Consider the following 20303-nt stretch of genomic DNA (forward strand, 5'->3'; position numbering starts at 1 on the left):
AGTGATCAGGACGCGACACCAGACAGCTGCCTTCTCTTCCAGAGACAGCATGGAGGCTGCCTCCCGACTGTACAACCAAGTGGACGAAGAGGTGCACAGGCTGGTCCTCACCTCCAACAGGTGTCTCCAGGAGCTGGAGAGTCTGCGGGAACTGAGGGAACTCCAGGAGGAACGTGATCAGGTCAGCCAGCATCTGGGAGGGAGGGGACCAGGTCAGCCAGCGTCTGGGAGGGAGGGGACCAGGTCAGCCAGCATCTGGGAGGGAGGGGACCAGGTCAGCCAGCATCTGGGAGGGAGGGGACCAGGTCAGCCAGCATCTGGGAGGGAGGGCACCAGGTCAGCCAGCATCTGGGAGGGAGGGGACCAGGTCAGTGCTCTAGGAGAGAGGTGACAAGGTCAGCCAGCATCTGGGAGGGAGGGGACCAGGTCTGTGCTCTAGGAGAGAGGTGACAAGGTCAGCCAGCATCTGGGAGGGAGGGGACCAGGTCTGTGCTCCAAGAGGGAGGGGACCAGGTCAGCCAGCATCTGGGAGGGAGGGGATCAGGTCAGCCAGCATCTGGGAGGGAGGGGACCAGGTCAGCCAGCATCTGGGAGGGAGGGCACCAGGTCAGCCAGCATCTGGGAGGGCGGGGACCAGGTCAGCCAGCATCTGGGAGGGAGGGCACCAGGTCAGCCAGCATCTGGGAGGGAGAGGACCAGGTCAGCCCGCCTCAGCACACACACATAAGCCTTGTGCTATGAGTTACTGTGGCTGTGATGTCACTGGGCAAGAGGAGATTTTCTGCTCCATTATATCTTAGGGGCCCACCATCAAATATGCAGTCTATTGGTGACTGAAACATCATTATGCTGCACATGGCTACATACTTTTAAGTAAAATCCTTATTATTTTATCAACCGCTATTTCCTTGGGTGAGGATTGTTTTTTCTAAGTGTGATCATGCTGCACCAGCTGCTTTTGACCTGCTTTGTCTTGTGGGCTGTATACCCGGTACCCCGAGCAGCCCTGCTTTTTGCTGTTATAAACATCACTACGCCTGCCTCTCTCACTCTTTGGGTTGTTCACTGTGGACAAATTCCTCGGCTCAGGATGGCTAGGCCAGAGCACGGTTTTACACAGTTGGCAGGTGGCCCCCGTCAGCCTGCCCAGCGTGGGTTATCGTCTCGTTCATCTGACGAGTACAGTTCAGGATCTCACCAGTGTTTGCATTTGGGATTTTATGCTGCGGTGGAGCTTTGTCTTCATGCATTTATTGGTATTTGTACTTATACTTTAATAAGTTGCATTTTCTTGCACTTGGCCAGTTTCTCTACTGTTTCTAATAGTTTCATTGTGTCACTTCTGATCCTTTCATTATGTTGCAAATAATTTCCCCAGTTTATCATTTGTCTTTTAACTTTGCTTATGACTGAAATGGCCTTTTCTACTTTAAGGTTACAGAATAAGGTATTCCATTGTAAGACCTTTATGGTTTTAACTTTCTCATTTAAATCTTCAAACCAACTAGAATTAAATTTTTTCACATGATTGGAGGGCGCACTCCACCTCCGAGAGGCCTCTGCTGTGCTGTCCATTTCCCGCTCCTCCACCCGGCAGCTCTGACATCAGCGGTGCTTCCTTATAAAATTCTTGTTTTATGAGGTATCACCTCACACCTGTCAGATGGCTACCATCAAAAAATCAACAAAGGACAAGTGCTGGCAAGGATGTGGAGAAAAGTACACTGTGGTGGGAATGCAGACTGATGCAGCCATTATGGAAAACAGTACAGAGTTTCCTCAAAAAACTAAATAGGGAACTGCCATTTGACCCTGTGATCCCACTTCTAGGAATATATCCTAGGAAACCTGAAACACCAATCAGAAAGAATGTATGCACCCCTATTTTCATAGCAGCTCAATTTACAGTAGCCTAAGATCTGGAAACAGCCCAAGTGCCCATCCGTAGATGAGTGGGGGAAAAAAGTTGTGGTACATTTATACCATGGAATACTGTGCAGCAGTAAAAAAAGAAGAATCTCTTACCCTTTGAGACAGCACGGAGGGACCTGGAGAGTATCATGCTAAGTGAAATAAGTCAGTCAGAGAAATACAAGTATCGCATGATCTCACTCATATGTGGCATCTAAGTAACAAAATAAACTGATGGACGGAGTGGATCCAGAGACATGGAAGCATGGAACAGAGTGAAGAATCTTGGAGGGTAGGTGGGTGGGAGGTAATCAACCAAAAACCTTGTATGAATACATGCATAACCCATGGATGCAGACGTGGGGAGGTGAGGGCCTGGGGTGAGGGGTGGGGCGGGCTGGAGGGGATCCGGGGCGGGGGGGCAGGGAAGAGGACATATATAATACTTTCAACAATAAATATTTTAAAAATTAAAAAATAATAAAATAAAATTCTTGTCTTGATACTTTTCTCCATGACTCTCCCCGCCAAGAAGGGACACTCTGATCTCGCTCTTCTGCCTGTACAGCTGGGAGCACTAAATCCAATCCTGGTCATGGTGCAGCCTGATCCCACTGTTTTTAATAACGGACCTCTCTTCTTGGGCACCTGACAGCCAGGGGTCCCTGGCATTCCTCTCCAGTGAGAACTGTGAATGAGAAAGAAGCGTTTCCCTCTGACATGTTCCATCTGAACCATGAGATAAGAAGCGTTTCCTCTGACATGTTCCGTCTGAACCACGAGATATTGCCACAGGATTTGTCTCTAAGATGGAAACCTGGACCTCCTCCATCACACTGTCAGGTGCAGGCAGGGCTGCCATCGGCCCCTCTGTCACTCCCAGGCAGCCCCCGCTGTCCAAGCACCACCAGCCTGAAGCCTATTTCTGGGGTATGTTTAACGTAGTAAGAAGTTTCAACACCGAAAGCTCTGGATCTGTTTTTCAATGATCTCAGTTTCCAGTTCCAAACGGTGAAAATAGTTGTAGACTTGAGCCTTCGTGGTGGCCCTCCCTGGGATGCAGCTACTCACATGTTGGAGTGAGATGCTGTGTTTGCATCGGGAGAAGGAGTGTCGGAACGCGCCAGCCAGCCCGGGGCGGCATCGGACGCCTCCTTCCTCCTCCACAGCCTCAGAGCCCGACTCCTTCACTCGTGTGAAAGTAAAATCTTCCTTTCCCGTGCAGATCCAAGCATGGTTTGAAAGAGAACGCGAGAAGTGGCCGAGCCCTTTGGAGCTGCTCCCTGTTGAGAACGTGAAGCTGCTGCAGCCGGAGTTGCAGGCCGGGCACCCCAGGCCGACGGTGGGTGCAGCCCAGCCCTCGCTCCGAGACCCCAGAGTAAGTGCCCAGCTTGTGCTTATGGGTGATTCCTTGGGCTCCAGCAGTGCTGTCAGGAAGGACAACAGCTGAAGGAAAACAACTCGAGGGGCACAGAGGACACAGTGCAGGACGCGGGTGGTGCGGGTTATCTGAGCGCCACAGCCGGCCAGGAGCGGACGGAGGGAGAGCTGGCCCAGTGAGCCCGCCACTCCCAGGTCTGCCTAGCAGTAAGAGACCCAGCGGAGTTCCACTCGGGGATCCACGCGTGCTGCCCACGTCCCTTACTCCTAGGACATTTAGTGAGTGCTGTCCCCTGCTGGTCTGGGTGGGCAGGGCGCTGGGACAGCTGGCCAGCACTCCTGTCAGACCACGCCCCTGGTTCTCAGGAGACCTGAGGAGTTCACATATTGGTCCACATGGGCCAAATGGACATGTGGACTTTTCTGCTTGTTTACCAGCTGAGTTATAAAGTCCACTTACTGCCAAGGACCCCAAAATAATTGCCACAGTACAGCACACACCTGTGACCTCACAGCACCCTAGAATTGCCCAGCCATTGGGGACCCTGGGGCTACAGCCCTCGGGAGCACAGCTCCTCTTGACAGAATCCGAGGGGTCAGGGGAGGCCAGCACAGGGCAGGGCAGAGGCAGGCGTTCGGGCCCCCGCACCAGGCGGAGATGTGGAATAACTGATTTCGCAGACATCCCCTGGTCCTGGGGCACCGTCATGGTGCCTGGGGGCTGTGGAGGACCTGTGTGCCCTTTGGGTGAGTCCAGATGGCAGCTGCCCCCATGGGCAGAGGGCTGTTCCTCTCACTCTGGCTGTCTGGCTCACCCTGATCCTCGATTTGGGTGCCTGGATAGCAGAATATAGGGTGGGGCCTGCAGAGCCATCGGGCTGTGTGAGTCCGTCACTGTACTGACCTGCACCCTCCTTTGCACAGGTGAACAGGAGGATGCTGCACAGCAGTGAGTGCCTGCAGCCCCTGGGCCCAGAGCTGGTGGCCGAGTATCTGAAGAGCTGTCCCCATGATGCCATGGGGGTGTCTGCGAGCATGGCGGTGCTGGGCCTGGGCGGCCAGCAGGCGCTGAAGCAGTGGCATGCCTTGTGGCTACAGTGCCAGGAGATGCACCTGTGCTCCCAAGAAGCCCTTTTTGAGGCCGCCTCAGGCCCCGGTGCCCCACCTCCAGACCAGGGGCCCTTGAAGCCTGAGCTCATTCAAGGGGCAGAGGTGAGGCTCCGCGAGCCATCCTGGACCCCCCTCACTGCCCCTCAGGGCTGCGCTGGGGAGCGGGCACAACTGCTGTCCAGCCTCCCTGGACAAGTCACTTTCTGCGGGCAGGATGGCGAGCACCTGGACTCGGGTGTACATACCCCAGACGACAGTTCCACCGGCTCCTCTGAGCCCATCCAGATCCCCATCGTCCACCACAGGAAACATCCCCTGAAGAAAATGATGAAGAAAACACTCACCTCGGAGGTTCCACAGCTTGACAGTAGCCCCAGGGATTCCCACTGGCCAGCCCACACTGGGGTCTTCGCCAAAGGCCTGGAGGTGGCCTCAGAGAAGAAGTCCCCACTGAGGCCACACGCCAAAAGCCCCCTGGTCACTCGGCACCGGAGCCTGTCCTCTCCCTCCAGGATCCACGCCTCCGAGGAGGACAGGAGGAGGCCCGCAGGAAGGTGAGGTGGACGCCCCTGCAGACTTAGGGCCTAGTGGCCAGTGGGGATCTAGAAATGCAAAGCCATTACATTTGCTCTGCAAGATAGATATCCCTCCAGGCTACCCTGACCTGTCCAGGCCAGACAGACTTGTGTTTGACCTTAAGCAAGATGTTGATTACCTCCAATGTTACCTCCAATGTTCAGAACAGAATCGTTGAAAATGCCTTCTTCACAGCATGTGGTGACCTGGCACACCCACTTTGAGGGTTAAACAACCAAGTCTAGTTACTCGGAGCCCATTTATAGAAAATTACAATAAGCAAATCAAGCCCACAATACAACGAAATTGCCTTAAAAAGTGCTTTTTAAAAAGCCTCTCAGTGCCCCGGTCAGAAGTATGTACCTGTGTATGTATTGCCCAAATAAAGATAGACGTTCATTTTAACTTGTTAATCTTTGAGATGTTTGTAAAATGATACTTTTTGTTAACTGTTTAGATAAAGTGGCAGGAATTCCACCCACTCCCCATGCCAGACAGTGACACCGGCCTGGTGTCACAGCACCGCTGTGCAGTTTGCACTTCCCCTGTGTGAGCGTTGCAGCCTGGAGGGGGGGCATCCTAATTTATTTGCTGGTTCGTCCTGTGTTCCCTCCTCATGCAGAGCAGCTTTAATCTGAACTGAGACGGTTACAAAATACTCTCCTGAAACGCACCGTTAAGTTTCAGTAAACCTAGGGCGGTTACACTGTGCCTTGTTAATGGTAAAGGGTTCATTCTTACATGGCAGGAGCAGCGGGGTGTGTTTCCCTGTGGCTGGACTCCACGGGAAGGTGGCAGTGGGTAACGTGGGTTTGTGGATGGCCTTCCTACTATGCTCATGTAGAAAGTTCCAGGGCAGCAGAACGAAGGGGTGGAGCCGTCCACTCACAAGAGCTGCCCCTGGTCACCCAGAACGGACATCCTGGGTGGGGAAGGCAGCAGGTTTGGAAAGCCATCCTGCCTTTGCCCGTGGGGACAGGCCTCCTCTCCCACCATTCGTAGGCCGCAAACCCACCACCCAGGGTCGAGTAGCGAGGAGTCCACTCTACACCAGAGAGGGGGCAAGTCCTTCTCAAATGCCAGGGCCCAGGGGTTGGGGGTGGGGGAGATGATTAAACCAAACTCATCTTTCCTGAAAACCCAGACCTGCTAGGTGTCCAGAGGGAGCTCCCGTCACCTGATCAACATCATTTCCCCAGAAATTTCTAGCTATTATGGCCTCATGAGTCCGTTCCCATTTAATTTGGTCTGAATATCCAGACTACTCTCATTTTAATTCTGTGCGTGAGTATTTAAGGAGAACTCTTGTTTTCTGTGAGTGTTGACAGGAGGTGATGCTCCGCGGCCTGTGCTGTGCACCAGGGGCACCTCCAGGGGCACATCCAGGCTGCTGGCAGCAGGTGCCCCCGGCTGGCCAATGTGCTGCCTTCTTAGACACAATAAGTGTTTATAAAATCTGGTATGTGGTGGTGGGGACGGGGAAGGCTCAAGTTCTCCAGGTCTCATAAACGGGATGCAGTCAGGAACATTTCTGACCGCGGGTGTATTGGCATCATTATTTGCTTTTAACTTTTTTCCAAATTAAAAAAAAAAAAAAGTAAAGCAGGCAAAAAAAACCCCACAAAACTTGCCATTCGCCATTAGTGTCATTAGAATTAAGTAATTTAAGAAAGTTGACAATAGGATGCTCTCAAGTAGGGAGAAAGGCAATGTGCCTTGCTGTTAGGGGGTGGGGCCAGGCCTCTTCTGGTTTCCCTGATGAAGGGCCTTTGGTGCAGTTGATGACGCCACACAGAAGGAGCCCCAGGAGCCCTGGGCTGGGTGGGAGGAGATATCTCGTCCCCCCAGCCCCCCCACCCCGCCCTTTGTCTCCTCACTGTCCTGGGCCCCAGGCCCTGCTGTGGTGTCCTCTGCTCCAGCTGCTTCTCCTCAGCCCCTGGGTGGGACGTCACTACAGTTTAAAGCTGTTTTGTTTTTCAGAAATCTCTTCTGATAGGTTAGCCGTCGGGGTGCATCAGAAACTCATTTTCTCACAAATCTCCAGCTCAGCCTTCCTGCACCGGGCTCGCTGCTGAGGGTCAAGTCTTCTTATTGCTGGAACCACCCCCCACCCCCCGCCGCCCAAGCAGTCACTAACCAGGCGGCCTGGGAACGAGAACCCGCAGGACTCACTCAGGGAGCCTGCGAGTCTCCCCTTTTCCATTTCCTAAAGGATTTTCATTTGGAAAGGCCGTGACCAATAGCAAGGGAACACACACCGCTCCCCTGTACCTCTTACCTTTTCTCACTCTACGTCCGGGGAGCAGCTCCCGGGAACCAAGCATGACTCGGGTGTGGGGCCTACTTGACCTTACTCCCAGCCGAAGACAGAGAACTTTCCTGGAAAGATGCTGAGCCGTGCGTCTCCCGTTCGTGCACCCACGTGCATCCCTCAGCGTCCCGCCCGCTCTCTGTGTCTTCCAGCAGCCGCCTGCAGCACATAATGGCCGAGATGATCTCCACGGAGAGGGAGTATGTTAGGTCCTTAGGATATGTCGTCGACAACTATTTTCCAGAGATGGAAAGAGTGGACCTGCCGCAGGACCTGCGAGGGAAGCGCAGCATCATTTTTGGGAACTTGGAGAAGCTCTACAGCTTCCACCAACGGCACTTCCTCACGGAGCTGGAGCGCTGCCGGCACTGCCCCTTGGCCGCGGGCCGCGGGTTTCTGAGACACGTAAGTCCCTCCTTGTGGTGGGCAGCCAGTGCTCGCCCTCGTTCCAGGCCGTCGGGAGCCTGCAGTCCAGGCTTAGAACATGTGTCCCCAGCAGCACATTAAGACCCATCAACACACAGGCGCCCAGAGCAGACAATAAGCCTGTCGGTCCAACAGCACAGACATGGTACCCCCAGGTCCCCTGCCAGCACCCTTGTTGAAAGCCACATGGTGCTGGGGGCTTCATCCGCATCGGCCCACTTAATTCTATCGACGGCCCCACTTCCTCACCGAATCAGCCGAAAGGAACTCCCAAAACCAGTTTGCTTCCTGCACGGAGAAGCCCACGGTCCCTGCACACCCTCCTGCCTAGGGCCCACCCAGCTCCCCCTCCAGACGGGCCCCAGGACCAGCCTGCCGAGTCCTGAGAGCACCTGGTCGGGGTGCACAGACCACCTGCGGAGGGCTGCCCTTTCTTTGCTAAGTCTCTTCTCAACCGTGAATATGGAGGAGCTCCCTGTTGGGGTCCCTGATAAAATTCTTAATTCGCCCTGAAAAGAAGATTCTTTCAACAAGTAGCTGCGAGGCACAGTTGTAGTCCCTGGGCCGTGCTGTGGGCAGATGACACGTTCGCCTCGGTGGTGTTAAGTATAAGTGACCGCCAGAAACACCATGGGTGACAGAAAGTCCACATTATGTCTTTTCAGCTATTTTTGAAAGGGCACGTTTAGCCATAAGGTGCAACTTGTGTAATGTTTCATATTTGTAAGAATTTTAAATGTTTGGACAACTTTGGTTCTTGACCATTAACAAGAATTTCAGCACTCCCATGCTCCTCCCCCGCCCGCCCTGTGGGTGCTCCTCACGCCTCTTCCCCCGAACTCTGTATTAAGACCCACCCAGGACTCTGGCATTGCCCCCAAGAGCACCCACCAGGCAGGGGAAGCCGAGGCGGCCCTAATGTGACACCGTGTCCTTTTCTCATGACCGTGTTGAGAACTGTGCTGCAGGCTGGGGCCGGAGCCCCCGCTCAGGTGCATCGTGCCCTCCCCTTTGCAGGAAGAACAGTTTGGCATGTACGCGCTCTACAGCAAGAACAAGCCCCAGTCGGATGCCCTGCTCTGCAGCCACGGTCTCACCTTCTTCAAGGTCATCCCCCAGCCCGCCAGCCTGCTGCACCACCCCTGGCCTGGCCCCAACTGACCCTGTCCCCCGGCCCTTGCAGGACAAGCAGCAGGCGCTGGGCGACAAGATGGACCTGGCCTCCTACCTGCTGAAGCCTGTGCAGCGCATGGGCAAGTACGCCCTGCTGCTGCAGGACCTGGTCAAGGAAGCCGGGCGCTGCCCCGCCCACGAGCAGGAGCTGGCGGAGCTGAAGGCCGCGGAGGACATGGTCCGCTTCCAGCTGCGCCACGGCAACGACCTGCTGGCCCTGGATGCTGTTCGCCGCTGCCACGTAAGTGCCCCGAGGCCCCAACAGGCTCTCGTGGTTCAGGGCTCTGGGTCGATCAAGGGGAAGGACATGCCTGGGGTCAGGAGCACAGAACTTTTCTTTAGGGATGTCCCTGAAGCTTAGACCTCCTAGAGGTCCCCCCCACCCCGCCCCACCAAGGGGGAGAGGGGAGCAGACAGGAGCTCAGGGTCCAGTTTTGAAGCAGCAGCTGTAGGGTGTGAGATCAGGTGGGCTCCCAGGGCTGCACATTGTAGGCACCGGGGCTGTTTGAAAACAACTGGATGCATGAAAGTTGAGTTGGGCCATTGGGCTTGAGGCCTGACCTGACCATGTACCGGCTGGTGTCTACTAGGGGGCCGAGGCCTGGCGTCCACATCCCCACCCCTTGGCGAGGCAGGACCACATGGGCAGGAAGAGGAGACTCCCAATGAGGCAGGATTCCTTGTCTCTGGGGGTGAGATGGACGGCTGTAGAATTTCCAGATGACAGTGAAAATGTGGGCACCTGGCTAAGAGCAGCATTCTAACCTGTGGACACAGACAATAGTGCGGTGAAGGCCTGGGCAGAGGGTGGGATTGGGAAGTAGGGGTCAATGGGGGGAAAGGGGGACATCTGTAATTCTTTTAACAAGAAAGATAATTTTTTTTTATTGATTTCAGAGAGGAAGAGAGAGATAGATACATCAATGATGAGAGAGAATCATTGATCAGCTGCCTCCTGCATGCCTTACACTAGGGATTGAGCCCGCAACCCCGGGCATATGCCCTTGACCAGAATCGAACCCAGGACCCTTCAGTCTGTAGGCCGACGCTCTATCCACTGGGCAAAACAGACTAGGGCAAGAAAGATAATTTTTTTTACAAAAGACTTTCAAGAGGACAACAGGGCAACAAACCACAGGATCATCACCAAGAACCCACAGCCCCTCAAACTCTCCCAGTGCGCGCGGCTGAGCAATTGGGATGACTGGGATCTACGTAGCATCCTCAGGCATCACCCAGGACAGGGCCATACACGGAGAAAAAGTCATAGGAGAGACATTGCTATGTTGTCTGTCATTGGGATCCATCCACAAAGAGTGCTAGCCTGGCTGGGGCACAGCAGGTACACCCCCAAGTATCAGCTCAGAGGGATTTCCATGGTGTGGGACGGCTCAGGTGTGGTAACTCCTGGGGCTACCATGTTGGGCATTTATACACAATGAATGAGACTCCGGCACTTCAACAAGGGGGTTTCTGTTAAAATGAACAAAAGGGCTGCCCTGGACAGTGTGGCTCAGTTGGTTGAGCCGATGCATGCATCAAGAGGTTGGCAGTTCAATTCCCGGTTAGGGCACATGCCCGGGTTGAGGGCTCCATAACCAGTAGCAGGCATGCAGGAGTCAGCCAATTGATGTTTCTCTCTCACATCAGTGTTTCTCTCCCTCTCTCTCCCTCTCTCTCTAACATCAGTGAAAACATTTCTTTTTTTAATGAAGAAAAGAGCTTTGAAGTGGAAAGTTTAGTAAAATTGAAGGCAGGGGCTTGTACTGTAACATCCATGCATATGAACATGAATGTGGGCACAAGGGGACCCCACCGGGAGGGTTCTGCACCCAGTTCCAATGTGGGGTTTCTCCCACACATCCAAGCAATTCTTGGAACCAGCTGGGTATCCTGTAATTCAACGCACTTCTGAAACCACCTACCCTTCGATGACGTAGACCCCACAGGCTCAGACCAAGAGACTCCTTCCCACTTCAGATGCCAATCGCAAGTCCAGGCTGTCACCTGTTCTTCTGACCAACCAGCTGTAGACGGGAGGTTCCCATGACCCCTCCCGGGTCCCATTAATTTGCTAGAATAGCTCACAGAACTCAGGGAAATAGCTCCCTTCCTGGGTCACCGGTTTATTATAAAGGGTACATTTCAGGAACAGCGAGACGGAAGAGATGCACAGGGCAAGGCGTGGGGGAAGGGTGTGGAGCATCCCCTCACCTTCGTGTGCTCACCAACAGGAAGCTCTGCACCCTGTCCTCACGGGGTTTTGTGGCGGCCTCATTACATCGGTGTGACTGATTGGATCTTAGGCCTTCAGCCCCCACCTGCCTCCAGAGGTCAGGGTGGCCTCATTACATCGGTGTGACTGATTGGATCTTAGGCCTTCAGCCCCCACCTGCCTCCAGAGGTCAGGGTGGCCTCAGATCAAACCCAGTGGTCCCTGAGGGAGCTCTGCTTGCTCGGTCCGCAGGTGAATCTGAAGGAGCAGGGGCAACTGAGATGCCGGGATGAGTTCATCGTTTACTGTGGAAGAAAGAAGTACCTGAGGCATGTCTTCCTTTTCGAAGATCTCATCTTGTTCAGCAAGACCAGGAAGGTGGACGGAAGCTACGACATCTACACATACAAGCAGTCCTTCAAGGTAGTGTGCCCGCCTTGTGCCTCATGCCGCTGGCGTTGGGCTGGTCCCTGCTTGTCTTCACAGCACACGTTCTTTCCGATGGTTCTTGACTGAATTTTGAAAACCTGTGACTCCCAAAGCTTCCGGGCTTTCTGGGTGCTGGTTCGGTGGCTGGAGAACAGTGTCTCCTCAGTCACTTCATTCTGGATTTTGATAGAAGCAAACACCAGAGAAGCCCTCCCCTTGGTGGGTCTCAGGATGGCCCTCCTGCCCCTAAAGGAGGCCCTGAAAGTAAAGAGCTTTGGGGACTCCTGGGAGGAGCCCCAACCCATAACCCCTTACCGGCCAGCACTGAGGAACATGTCAGGGGTGGGATGGTTGTGAGACTTCCACCCAGTGCGTGACCGCCAGAGGGCACCGAGACCTTCCCCGTTATTGTCCCCGTTTCTCCAGTGGGGAAACTGAGGCCTCAAGAGGGAGCCAGTGCGGATGGGGTGAAAACTTGATCCGTCCTGTCCAGAGCTGGCCCCCACCCGGCCTCGTCCACACCATTTGGTATCCTGGTGAAGGGGCCTACAGCACTGAAGGGGCCTTGGGGTCAAGTGTCAGCCCGAAAGGGGTCAGTTGTTCCGAGGGCGTCTCTGAGGTTCCCTCCCACGCTGTGACTGCAGATGGCTGAAATCGGCTTGACGGAGACCGTTGGGGACAGTGGTGTGAAATTTGAGATCTGGTTCCGCAGGCGGCGGAAATCCCAGGACTCCTACATTCTCCAGGCGAGCTCTCCAGAGGTCAAGACCATGTGGACCGATGTGATAGGGAAGATCCTGTGGCGGCAGGTTCTGAGGAACAGAGGTGGGCGAGGGGGCTTGAGACGGGGTGGGAGGGTGGGGGGGCCGGAGGCCTGCAGGCAGCACCATTTACCAGGAAGGGCCTGGACCCATCCCATCAGCACACAACACTTATTTCTCCTTAAAACAAATGTAAACAATACCCTGCATTGTAGTTCCTCATAGTCAGGCTCCCCGACCCCTCAGGCCCTTGGAGGTCAGCTGTCTGCCCTGCCCGGCTTGTCAAGGCCTCCTGACTGACTGGGTGCTGGGCTGATGGTCAACCTGTGGTCTCCCCGCCCATGAGGGCCCCTCCTCAATAGGCACCTTTTCCCTTCTGCTGGGATCCCCACCAGGTTTCTTCCTTCTCAATATCACCCCTTTGTTCCCTCTTCTGCGCTTATTTAGTCACTGGGGCACCTCTGTCTACACTCACAAGTAGCCGTTCATCCAGTCTGGCCACTATAAATGCCATCTTCATAGCGACCCCTTAACCTGGCCTTCCTGTGGCAGCTCAGACCCTACAGGCCTGAGGAACCCTACAGGCTCTAACGTCCAAATGGCTAACACAACCACCTGTCCCCTCAGTAGCTGTACCATGCCCAGAGCCTCATCCTATCACAGAGATGCTCCAAGGCCCCCCACTGCCATCTCCTTCGAAGCATAGATCACCCCTGCATACATGTGTACGCACATGTGCACACACGTGCACACATGCATGCACCTACCCACATGTGTGCGCGCACACATGCACATTTACATGTGCTCACGCTGCACAAGGCAGCTCTGCTCAGGGTGCCTAGTGGCGCCTCGATCCCCTTGGAGTGGATCCAGCCTTTATAAAGAGCAGGAGGCCCATGGCTGGGTCCCCCATCTCCTCCCCAGTCTCCTCTGCTCCTGCCATTCCCTCTACATCCTCCCACCAACTATAACTGTTATCTTTCTTTTCTTTCTTTTTTAGTTTTACCAAGAAGTAATTCATTATTAGACTCTTACCCTATGCTTAGGTCTCCTCTCAGTATTCAGAGACACACAGATATCTGTCAGTGAGTCCTTCTCGTGGCCATGTGCCTCCTGGAGGCCTCTGTCACCCCATATTCTCTGAGAGAGGCCACTGTGAGGCCGCTTGGGCCCCAGCATCACTCTGGGGAGCCAGGTCTGAACTGAGGGTGTTGGGTGCAGAACACCATCAAGAGTGGTATTAAACCCAAGGAGTTGCTTGGAAGAGTGTCCTACATTCTTCTATTTCAGAACTCAGAATGCAAGAAATAGTGTCTGTGGGGCTGGACAGCACACCGTTCCTGGACATCAAGCCCAGCGACGCAGCCCTAAGTGACCAAGCCGCCGAGTACAACATGAATGGAACAGGTAAGGTGGCCCCAGACCTCCCCCACTCTGCCCTGCCAGCTGGAACCCAGGCCCCAGAGCGCCGGGCGGCTGCTGCAGGCAGAGACCCTGGCCAGTCTTCCTGAGGGCCCTGTCTGGCTCTGGCATCGAGGCTGCGCTTCTGAAGCAGGGGCCGACAGCTTGCTTCCTGTCTCCTTCCAGAGTCAAGAGCCCACGCATCCACAGCTGTGCCTGCCCGTAACCACCCCACACCCTTCAAGAGACCGCACTCCACCATCTCAGACAGCAGCACCTCCTCCTCCAGCAGCCAGTCCTCTGCCGCCCTGCACGGGTCCACCAGCCAAGCCCACTGGCCCTGGCCGCACGACGTCCACGCCTGCATCGAGGAGGACGAGCCGGAGCAGGAGACGGGGAGCCAGCCTGCGCTACGTGAGTGCACTTGTGCGCTGTGGCCGCCTGCGCTCCAGCCTCTCACGGCTGATGTGGTTCGGGGGCCAGTGTATGTGTTCATTTGTTTCGCTTGATTTTATACATTTCCAACATTTCCAAACAAATTAGAATGTTTCTTTTCTTTAAAAAAAAAAAATAAAAAACCAACCTTTCACTTCCACCCAAAATTAAGTAACAGGGGACAGATTTAAAACAAATTTTAAAAAACCACACAAACAGACAAAACCAATCCAGGAGAAATATATGCAATGAGAGATTTCAAAACACAGAACATCTGACAACAAAGAGCAGTGACCCTGAGAGGCAGAAAGATGAGGTGAGCCCTGCAACTGCCCTGGTTACTGCCCGGAGTGTCCCTAGACATGGTGCACAGACTCCCCGTGTGGAGGAGACCAAGGTGGCGGGGTTTGCAGGACGGAGTAGGCGAGGCCTGTGCAGCGAGAGGCCTTGGGAGCCTGAGAGATGGTTCCCCTCCAAAATCCAAATCACATGATCAGCACAGCACGTGAAGAATCCCCAGAGCTGGGGAACCTCTGAAAGGCCGAGAGAACACTTTCCACATTCACACTGGTGCCTATCCCACCAGTTGGACGGTACACTTGTGGTTCTCGGGGTGCTGGGCGAGCCGTTAGAAGGGCCTATCTCAGGAGGAGGGAGCATTCGACTGATCCCTGCCCCCAACCCACCCACCAGATCATGAAGCAAGACCCAAGAGGACTCGTTTTCAGGTAACCTCACTCCATCGCAGGACCAAGCTCATGGAGATTTATAGAATCACCAAAGTATCCAGCACCCAACAAGGTCAGTTCACATTCTGTGACATCCAGTCAGAGCAACAGGCAAGCAAAGAAGCAGAAAACATAAACCGTAATGAGAATAACGAATCCGGCAAAACCAGCTGAAGCTGGCGTGGATGTTAGAATTATCCGTTGAGGCCTTCAAACCATTGTTATAACCATTCCTGATGTCTAAGAAGTTAAGTAATGACATGGAAGATATGAAAACAGCAAGAAAGGACATAGAGGGGCAGAAGCTGCAATATCTGAGATGAAAATGAGACCGGTTGGGGTAACAGAAGAAAATGTTAGTGAATTTGAAGACACATCAGTGGAAAGTGTCCAAAATGAAACACAAGAGAGAAAGAAAGAAGGAGGAGGGGCACATCCGTGAGCTGTTGGACAACAGCGTCCACGGACGTGGGGTTCTATGCTGTTTGTGAACTGAGTAATATCACTTGAAGGCAACTTGTGATCTGTTAGACTATAAAACCCAAAACAACCACTAAAGTAAAACAAAGAGACAGCTGAAACACCAATAAAGGAGACAAAATGAAACTGTAAGAAAAAAGTCCAAAGAATGTAGAAAAAGAAGAAGAGGGTACAAAGAACAGAGGGCTGACTGGTCAGAGGCGGACCCGTGCTCAGCGTGTCAGTGACCACACCGAACATAATGGGCACCAGCCGCTTCTGGTGAGCGACACACATGTTCTCTCTGACTGGTGTGTACACATGTGTAACCTCACGGTGTATACACATGTCCGAAGATGTCCATTTGTGCTTTAGAGGTGTGCACTTTCTTGTGTCGCTTACATCCCAATGAAGCAGTATTTTGCACAACTTCCACGTGGAGGAAGGGATGTGTCTGGAATTCACCATGGTTGGTTATTGGCGTGTGGCCTCCTGCCCAGATGCAGCCCATCCTCGGGCCACACTGCCTGGGACAAGTACCTTCCCAAGCCCAAAATGTGTCATTGCCAGCAGGACAACATCTGAGGGCTTTGCAACTGACTCCATGCCATCTCTGTGCCTGATGGAAGGCGTTGCGCATGAACCCTGCCGGGGAGCCCAGGTGGCCAGGTGCTGCACACCTGATCAGCAGCAGCCACTGCAGGCTGGGCCACCGGAGTACAAAGGGGACATGTGGCATTGCCAGCCCAGAGCGACTGCACTTCCTGAACACATACTTCTGGCTCCAGGACCACAGGTAGCTCGCATCTGGGCTGGCGCAGCTTCCAGTCAAGGCCGAGTCTGAGGCCGGGGAACCCGGATGTGAGGACAAGGTGGAAGGGCCTGTGTTAAGGGCTCATCTTGGCCATCCCCAGCTCGGTGCCCAAACAGCATTCGTGATCCTGCAGAGAATTACAGGGGAAAGCCACCGGCCACCCATGCAGGAGATTGAGACTGTGCCCAGGCAGTGGCCTAGAACATCAGTCTCAGATGTGGGGAGTGATCCCAGGCCTGGACCCAGTGGCTTCGGCTAGGCCAGCCCTACAATCCTGTAGCGGAGATAGGGCGGGGGCGCGGGGGTCAGGGGGCAGGTGGCAGGAGGTGGAAGGAGGGAAGGGAAGGATGTCAGGTCTTGTTTGTTCTGTGTAGCTCCTTGTTTAAGGGTTGGGGCCCTTCTTTGGTCTCAGTTTCTGCTTCCCCTTTGACTTGCATAACCAGTGGTCACAGAGCCCCCAGCATGAACTGGAGACCACTTACTGGTGGAGAGGTTGTCTGGGCACTGCCCACCCTGGTCTATCAGCTACACTGGCTCACAGAAGCGGGTCAGGAAACATTGTCCATGAGCATATGTGGTATCTACCTTCCTGCCGTGCCATCCTGCTCTGACCCAGCCTCACGTGCTGCTAGAAGCTCGCACATGGAGCAGAAGACACCTAGCTTTTGATTGACAGGCTCTGAGGCCCCTGAGCATAGAAGAGGCCGGACAGCGCTCACCCTGATGGACCCGCCCTAATTCTGCTCCTCTCCACAGGTGCCAAGAGCTCGGAGTCTTCCCAGTGCATGTCAGGGGACTGCAGCCCTGGCCAACCCCGGCTGTCACAGCCCCTGTTCTCCGATAAGGGCCCCCAGAGCACATCTCCCCCCCTTCCACCAAGGGACCGGCAGCCACAGCTTGACGGAGCCCAGTTCACCACGACCGTGAGTGTCCCCTCTTCTGAGACCCCACACGAGAGACCCAGGTGCTTAGGGCGCAGTCAGCACCTGCCCAAGTGATGCTGGGCCGCCCAGGACCACACAGACCCCACCCCGAGGGGTCATTATGCACGTGAATCTGCTCCCCACCCGCACCCAGCACTGCACGCTGGGCAGGCTGGCTAGAAACCGAAGGCCTGGCTCAGTCACTGGACACTTCGAGTCACTTAGCCAGGGTGATTTTAGGGCCTCCTCACTGCTGAGATTTTGCTGGCCACCTGGAGGCCTGACCTCTACCATTTGGCATTCACGAGTTCCATTCAGTGGTGCCTCCACTCAAGGCCCCCGCAGTCCTGGGTGTAAGAGGGCTGATGGCCAGCAGAAGCCGTTTCCAAACAGCCTGCCGAGGAGCAAGCTGAAATCGGAAGATGCAGGGCGGAGGGTCAGCAGGGGCTCTGCCTGGAGTCCAGCCCCTCCTGGGACACTCACAGGACCCCCAGTCCTGCCCTTCTGAAGGGATCACATACCTGGCAAATCAGTGTTTCCCCAAATTGATGCAAATTCGTGTTTTTATCTCAGGAGGGTGTCCGGGGCCCAGCCTGTTGTAGGAGGAGGCCCCAAACATTGCCCAGGATGTGCACTCAGACGTCTTCCTGAAGGGGAGGGACTGACGTGGCCAGGAGAAGGGCCAGTGAACACACAAGTTACCTTTTCAAAGAGACCTTCTCGCAGGACGTGGCTGGGCCTGTGGGGTCAGTGCCTTCGCCCACCCCACGTCATACCCGTGAGTCGGCAGGCACTTCTCCAGTGCTAGAAAGACGCCCTAGACCACCTCCGGGAAGCATCAGAAGGGAAGGTCCGATTTTAAGGGTGCACTGAGCCGAGAGCCAAGGGAATGAGTCTTTAGCTCCCTTACCCCAGATCATTTGTGAGGCCCGATGATGCTGGTTCTGTAGTGACTTCCCTCCCTTTCTGTCAGAACAACACCCCTCATGTCTTCGGCTTCTGGACAGCGGTTTGAGTGGCAGGCAAAACACTCTGTAAGTAGCGGTTTTCCCAGCTTCCCCAGTGGACCAGGGGTTTCTCTCGCCCACCGTATTCCCTAAGGCGCCGGGCACCCCGCCACCCCCAGGCTGCCTGACCGAGTCTCTGCCTGTTGCAGATGCTTCCATATTGTGATCGCATAGCCGGGCATTGACAGCACCACGAGAGGGGCGCACCAGCCAGGCAGGGCTGCTCCCCTGCTCCCCCATCTTCCTGTCTAACCTCCCTGCAGTCTCGCTGCCTAAACCCCCTGGTGACCGGCATACTCAAGAGGCCAGCATTGGCCACTCTGAGAGCCAGGCCTTTCTCCAACAGGAGGGCCAGGCCTGGGAGAGAGAGAGTCTCTCCCCAGAGGCCCAGCCAAGGCAGTGGAGACCACCCACCCCGCCCCTGCCTCCAGGGTGTCCTCCAGAGCACCCCCTATCAGCAGTGGCTCAAGGGGACCTGGCACCCTCTCCTGAGAATGGGGCCTCCCTGACACCCACTCCCACCTGCCCGTGCCCTGAGGCTCGCCAGCAGTTGTTCTCAGACAAGGCTGGCTCTCATTCTGCCCAATACTGCGTGCGGGAATTCCATGCACACATCGAATCCACGTCGCAGCAGGCACCACGGGTGGGAGCCACAGTCCATTCGTCAGGCGGCAGGTTCCTTGGGTGTGAAGCCACTTCCCCCACCAAGATCTCAGGCCTTGGTGTCCTGAGCGGACAGTGGGGAAGGCACAAAGGAGGCAGGAGACATCTCAGCCTGAATTCCATTCTCAGACTCCAGAGAAGAACCGCTGCCCACCCCCTCCCACCATCCCCACCACCTCCCACAGTTTCCCTGCACTGACCACCTTCTGTGTGTGTGTAGGTCCCAGAGCAAATGACAAGTCTACAAGCACATGTGAAACCCCTGTGCCTGTAAAATAGACCGTTTTCCACAAACCCCATGTAAAATCATCTAAGCGATTTCAGTTCACAGGAGCAGCTGCTGGTGAGACACACACACTCACACACCCATTCCAGGATCAGAACGGCAAACGCAGACCAGACACGTTTCAAGGCCAAAACCCTTTCACCCACGGACGCCCTGTGATGCTAGCGGAGGGCGACCACTCCCATCCAGGTCCAGACCTGTCAGCTCACAGACCAGCGCTGCACCTGCCACGGGGAAGTCAGCTCACAGGGGCTCTTGTTCATGGGGCCCTGTCCTTGACCTTGCCTGGCCCCAGTGCTTCTTAGAAAGGATGTGTCCGTGAGCTCAGAGTGCCTTTTGTGGTGTGAGGACCCCTGTAGAGCCTCACAGACAAGGGCTCCGTGCTCTGGCTTACCTGGGGGCTAAGGGCCGGTAGGAGGAGGCCAGGGGAGGTAACAGGGTCATTCTTTTGACAGCTCTGAGACCTGGATGGGATGTGGCTACTCCAGGCAGAGGAACGTCAGCCTAGACCTGCACATGAGGTCTGAGGATGAAACACAAGCTGGGCACTCCTGCCACACCGGCCCCCAGCCACGGGATTCTCGGTCACACGCCCCTTGGGACCTGAAGTCATTCCCATCATGCCCGCCCCCCGCGCAGCCTGTGCATGGCCGGCCAGGCCTCCGCTTCGTCCTTCCTGTATGGTTCTTCCACCTCCGTCCAGCACTGACACCCCATGCAGCCCAGCCTCTCCCACTCGGTGGGAGCACACAGACCCCCTATCCCATGCGGAGGCCCAGACACGCGTGGGCCTCAGAGCAGGGTGAGCCCTCTGGGACTGTACCTCCCTACCTTCCAGGCAATTCAGGCCGTGAGTGATGGTCCCCAGGTGGGGCCCCACAGAGATGTGTCCCAGATGCGGGGTGAGTATAATGGGAACCTCCGTTCTGTTTCCTGTGTAACAAGTTGTATGTAGTCAGCAGAGCAATACTAGAGTTAGGCTCAGGGGCCACAGGTGACCCCCTGTACGCCTGGGTGGAGGCTGCACCCTGCTTCCCAGGTAGGTGCCAGGGTGGGGCAGGGGCACAGCAGGTGGGCCTGCAGCTCTGAGGAGCCAGTGCTGGAGGCCCGTTGGTGTGGACATTGCACGAGAAGACCACCCTCACCAGAGGAGTTGAATCAGAAGCAGGGAGAGCCTGGGAGACGCCAGACCTGTAATGAGCTTCCTGCCGCAGACATCCCCCACCCCCACCCCCACACCACCACCACCACCACCACCACCACCACCACCACATGGACCTCCAGGACCAGGGAGT

The 20303-nt window shown here is 55.2% G+C and overlaps 1 protein-coding gene across 1 annotated transcript in view; it reads left to right on the forward strand.

Moving 5' to 3' along the window:
* Positions 1-20303, forward strand: part of PLEKHG4B (pleckstrin homology and RhoGEF domain containing G4B) — a 56327-nt gene that overhangs the window by 35439 nt on the left and 585 nt on the right. The window contains exons 11-22 of the mRNA XM_054714351.1: positions 43-181; positions 3334-3467; positions 3563-3596; positions 4216-4955; positions 7441-7693; positions 8732-8821; positions 8898-9128; positions 11355-11525; positions 12176-12356; positions 13583-13699; positions 13880-14107; positions 16886-17052. Of these exons, the coding sequence (XP_054570326.1) occupies positions 43-181; positions 3334-3467; positions 3563-3596; positions 4216-4955; positions 7441-7693; positions 8732-8821; positions 8898-9128; positions 11355-11525; positions 12176-12356; positions 13583-13699; positions 13880-14107; positions 16886-17052 (2485 nt within the window). The remainder of the gene's footprint in view (positions 1-42; positions 182-3333; positions 3468-3562; positions 3597-4215; positions 4956-7440; positions 7694-8731; positions 8822-8897; positions 9129-11354; positions 11526-12175; positions 12357-13582; positions 13700-13879; positions 14108-16885; positions 17053-20303) is intronic.

Source organism: Eptesicus fuscus, chromosome 4 (assembly GCF_027574615.1).
Source record: "Eptesicus fuscus isolate TK198812 chromosome 4, DD_ASM_mEF_20220401, whole genome shotgun sequence".
Lineage (NCBI taxonomy): Eukaryota > Metazoa > Chordata > Mammalia > Chiroptera > Vespertilionidae > Eptesicus > Eptesicus fuscus.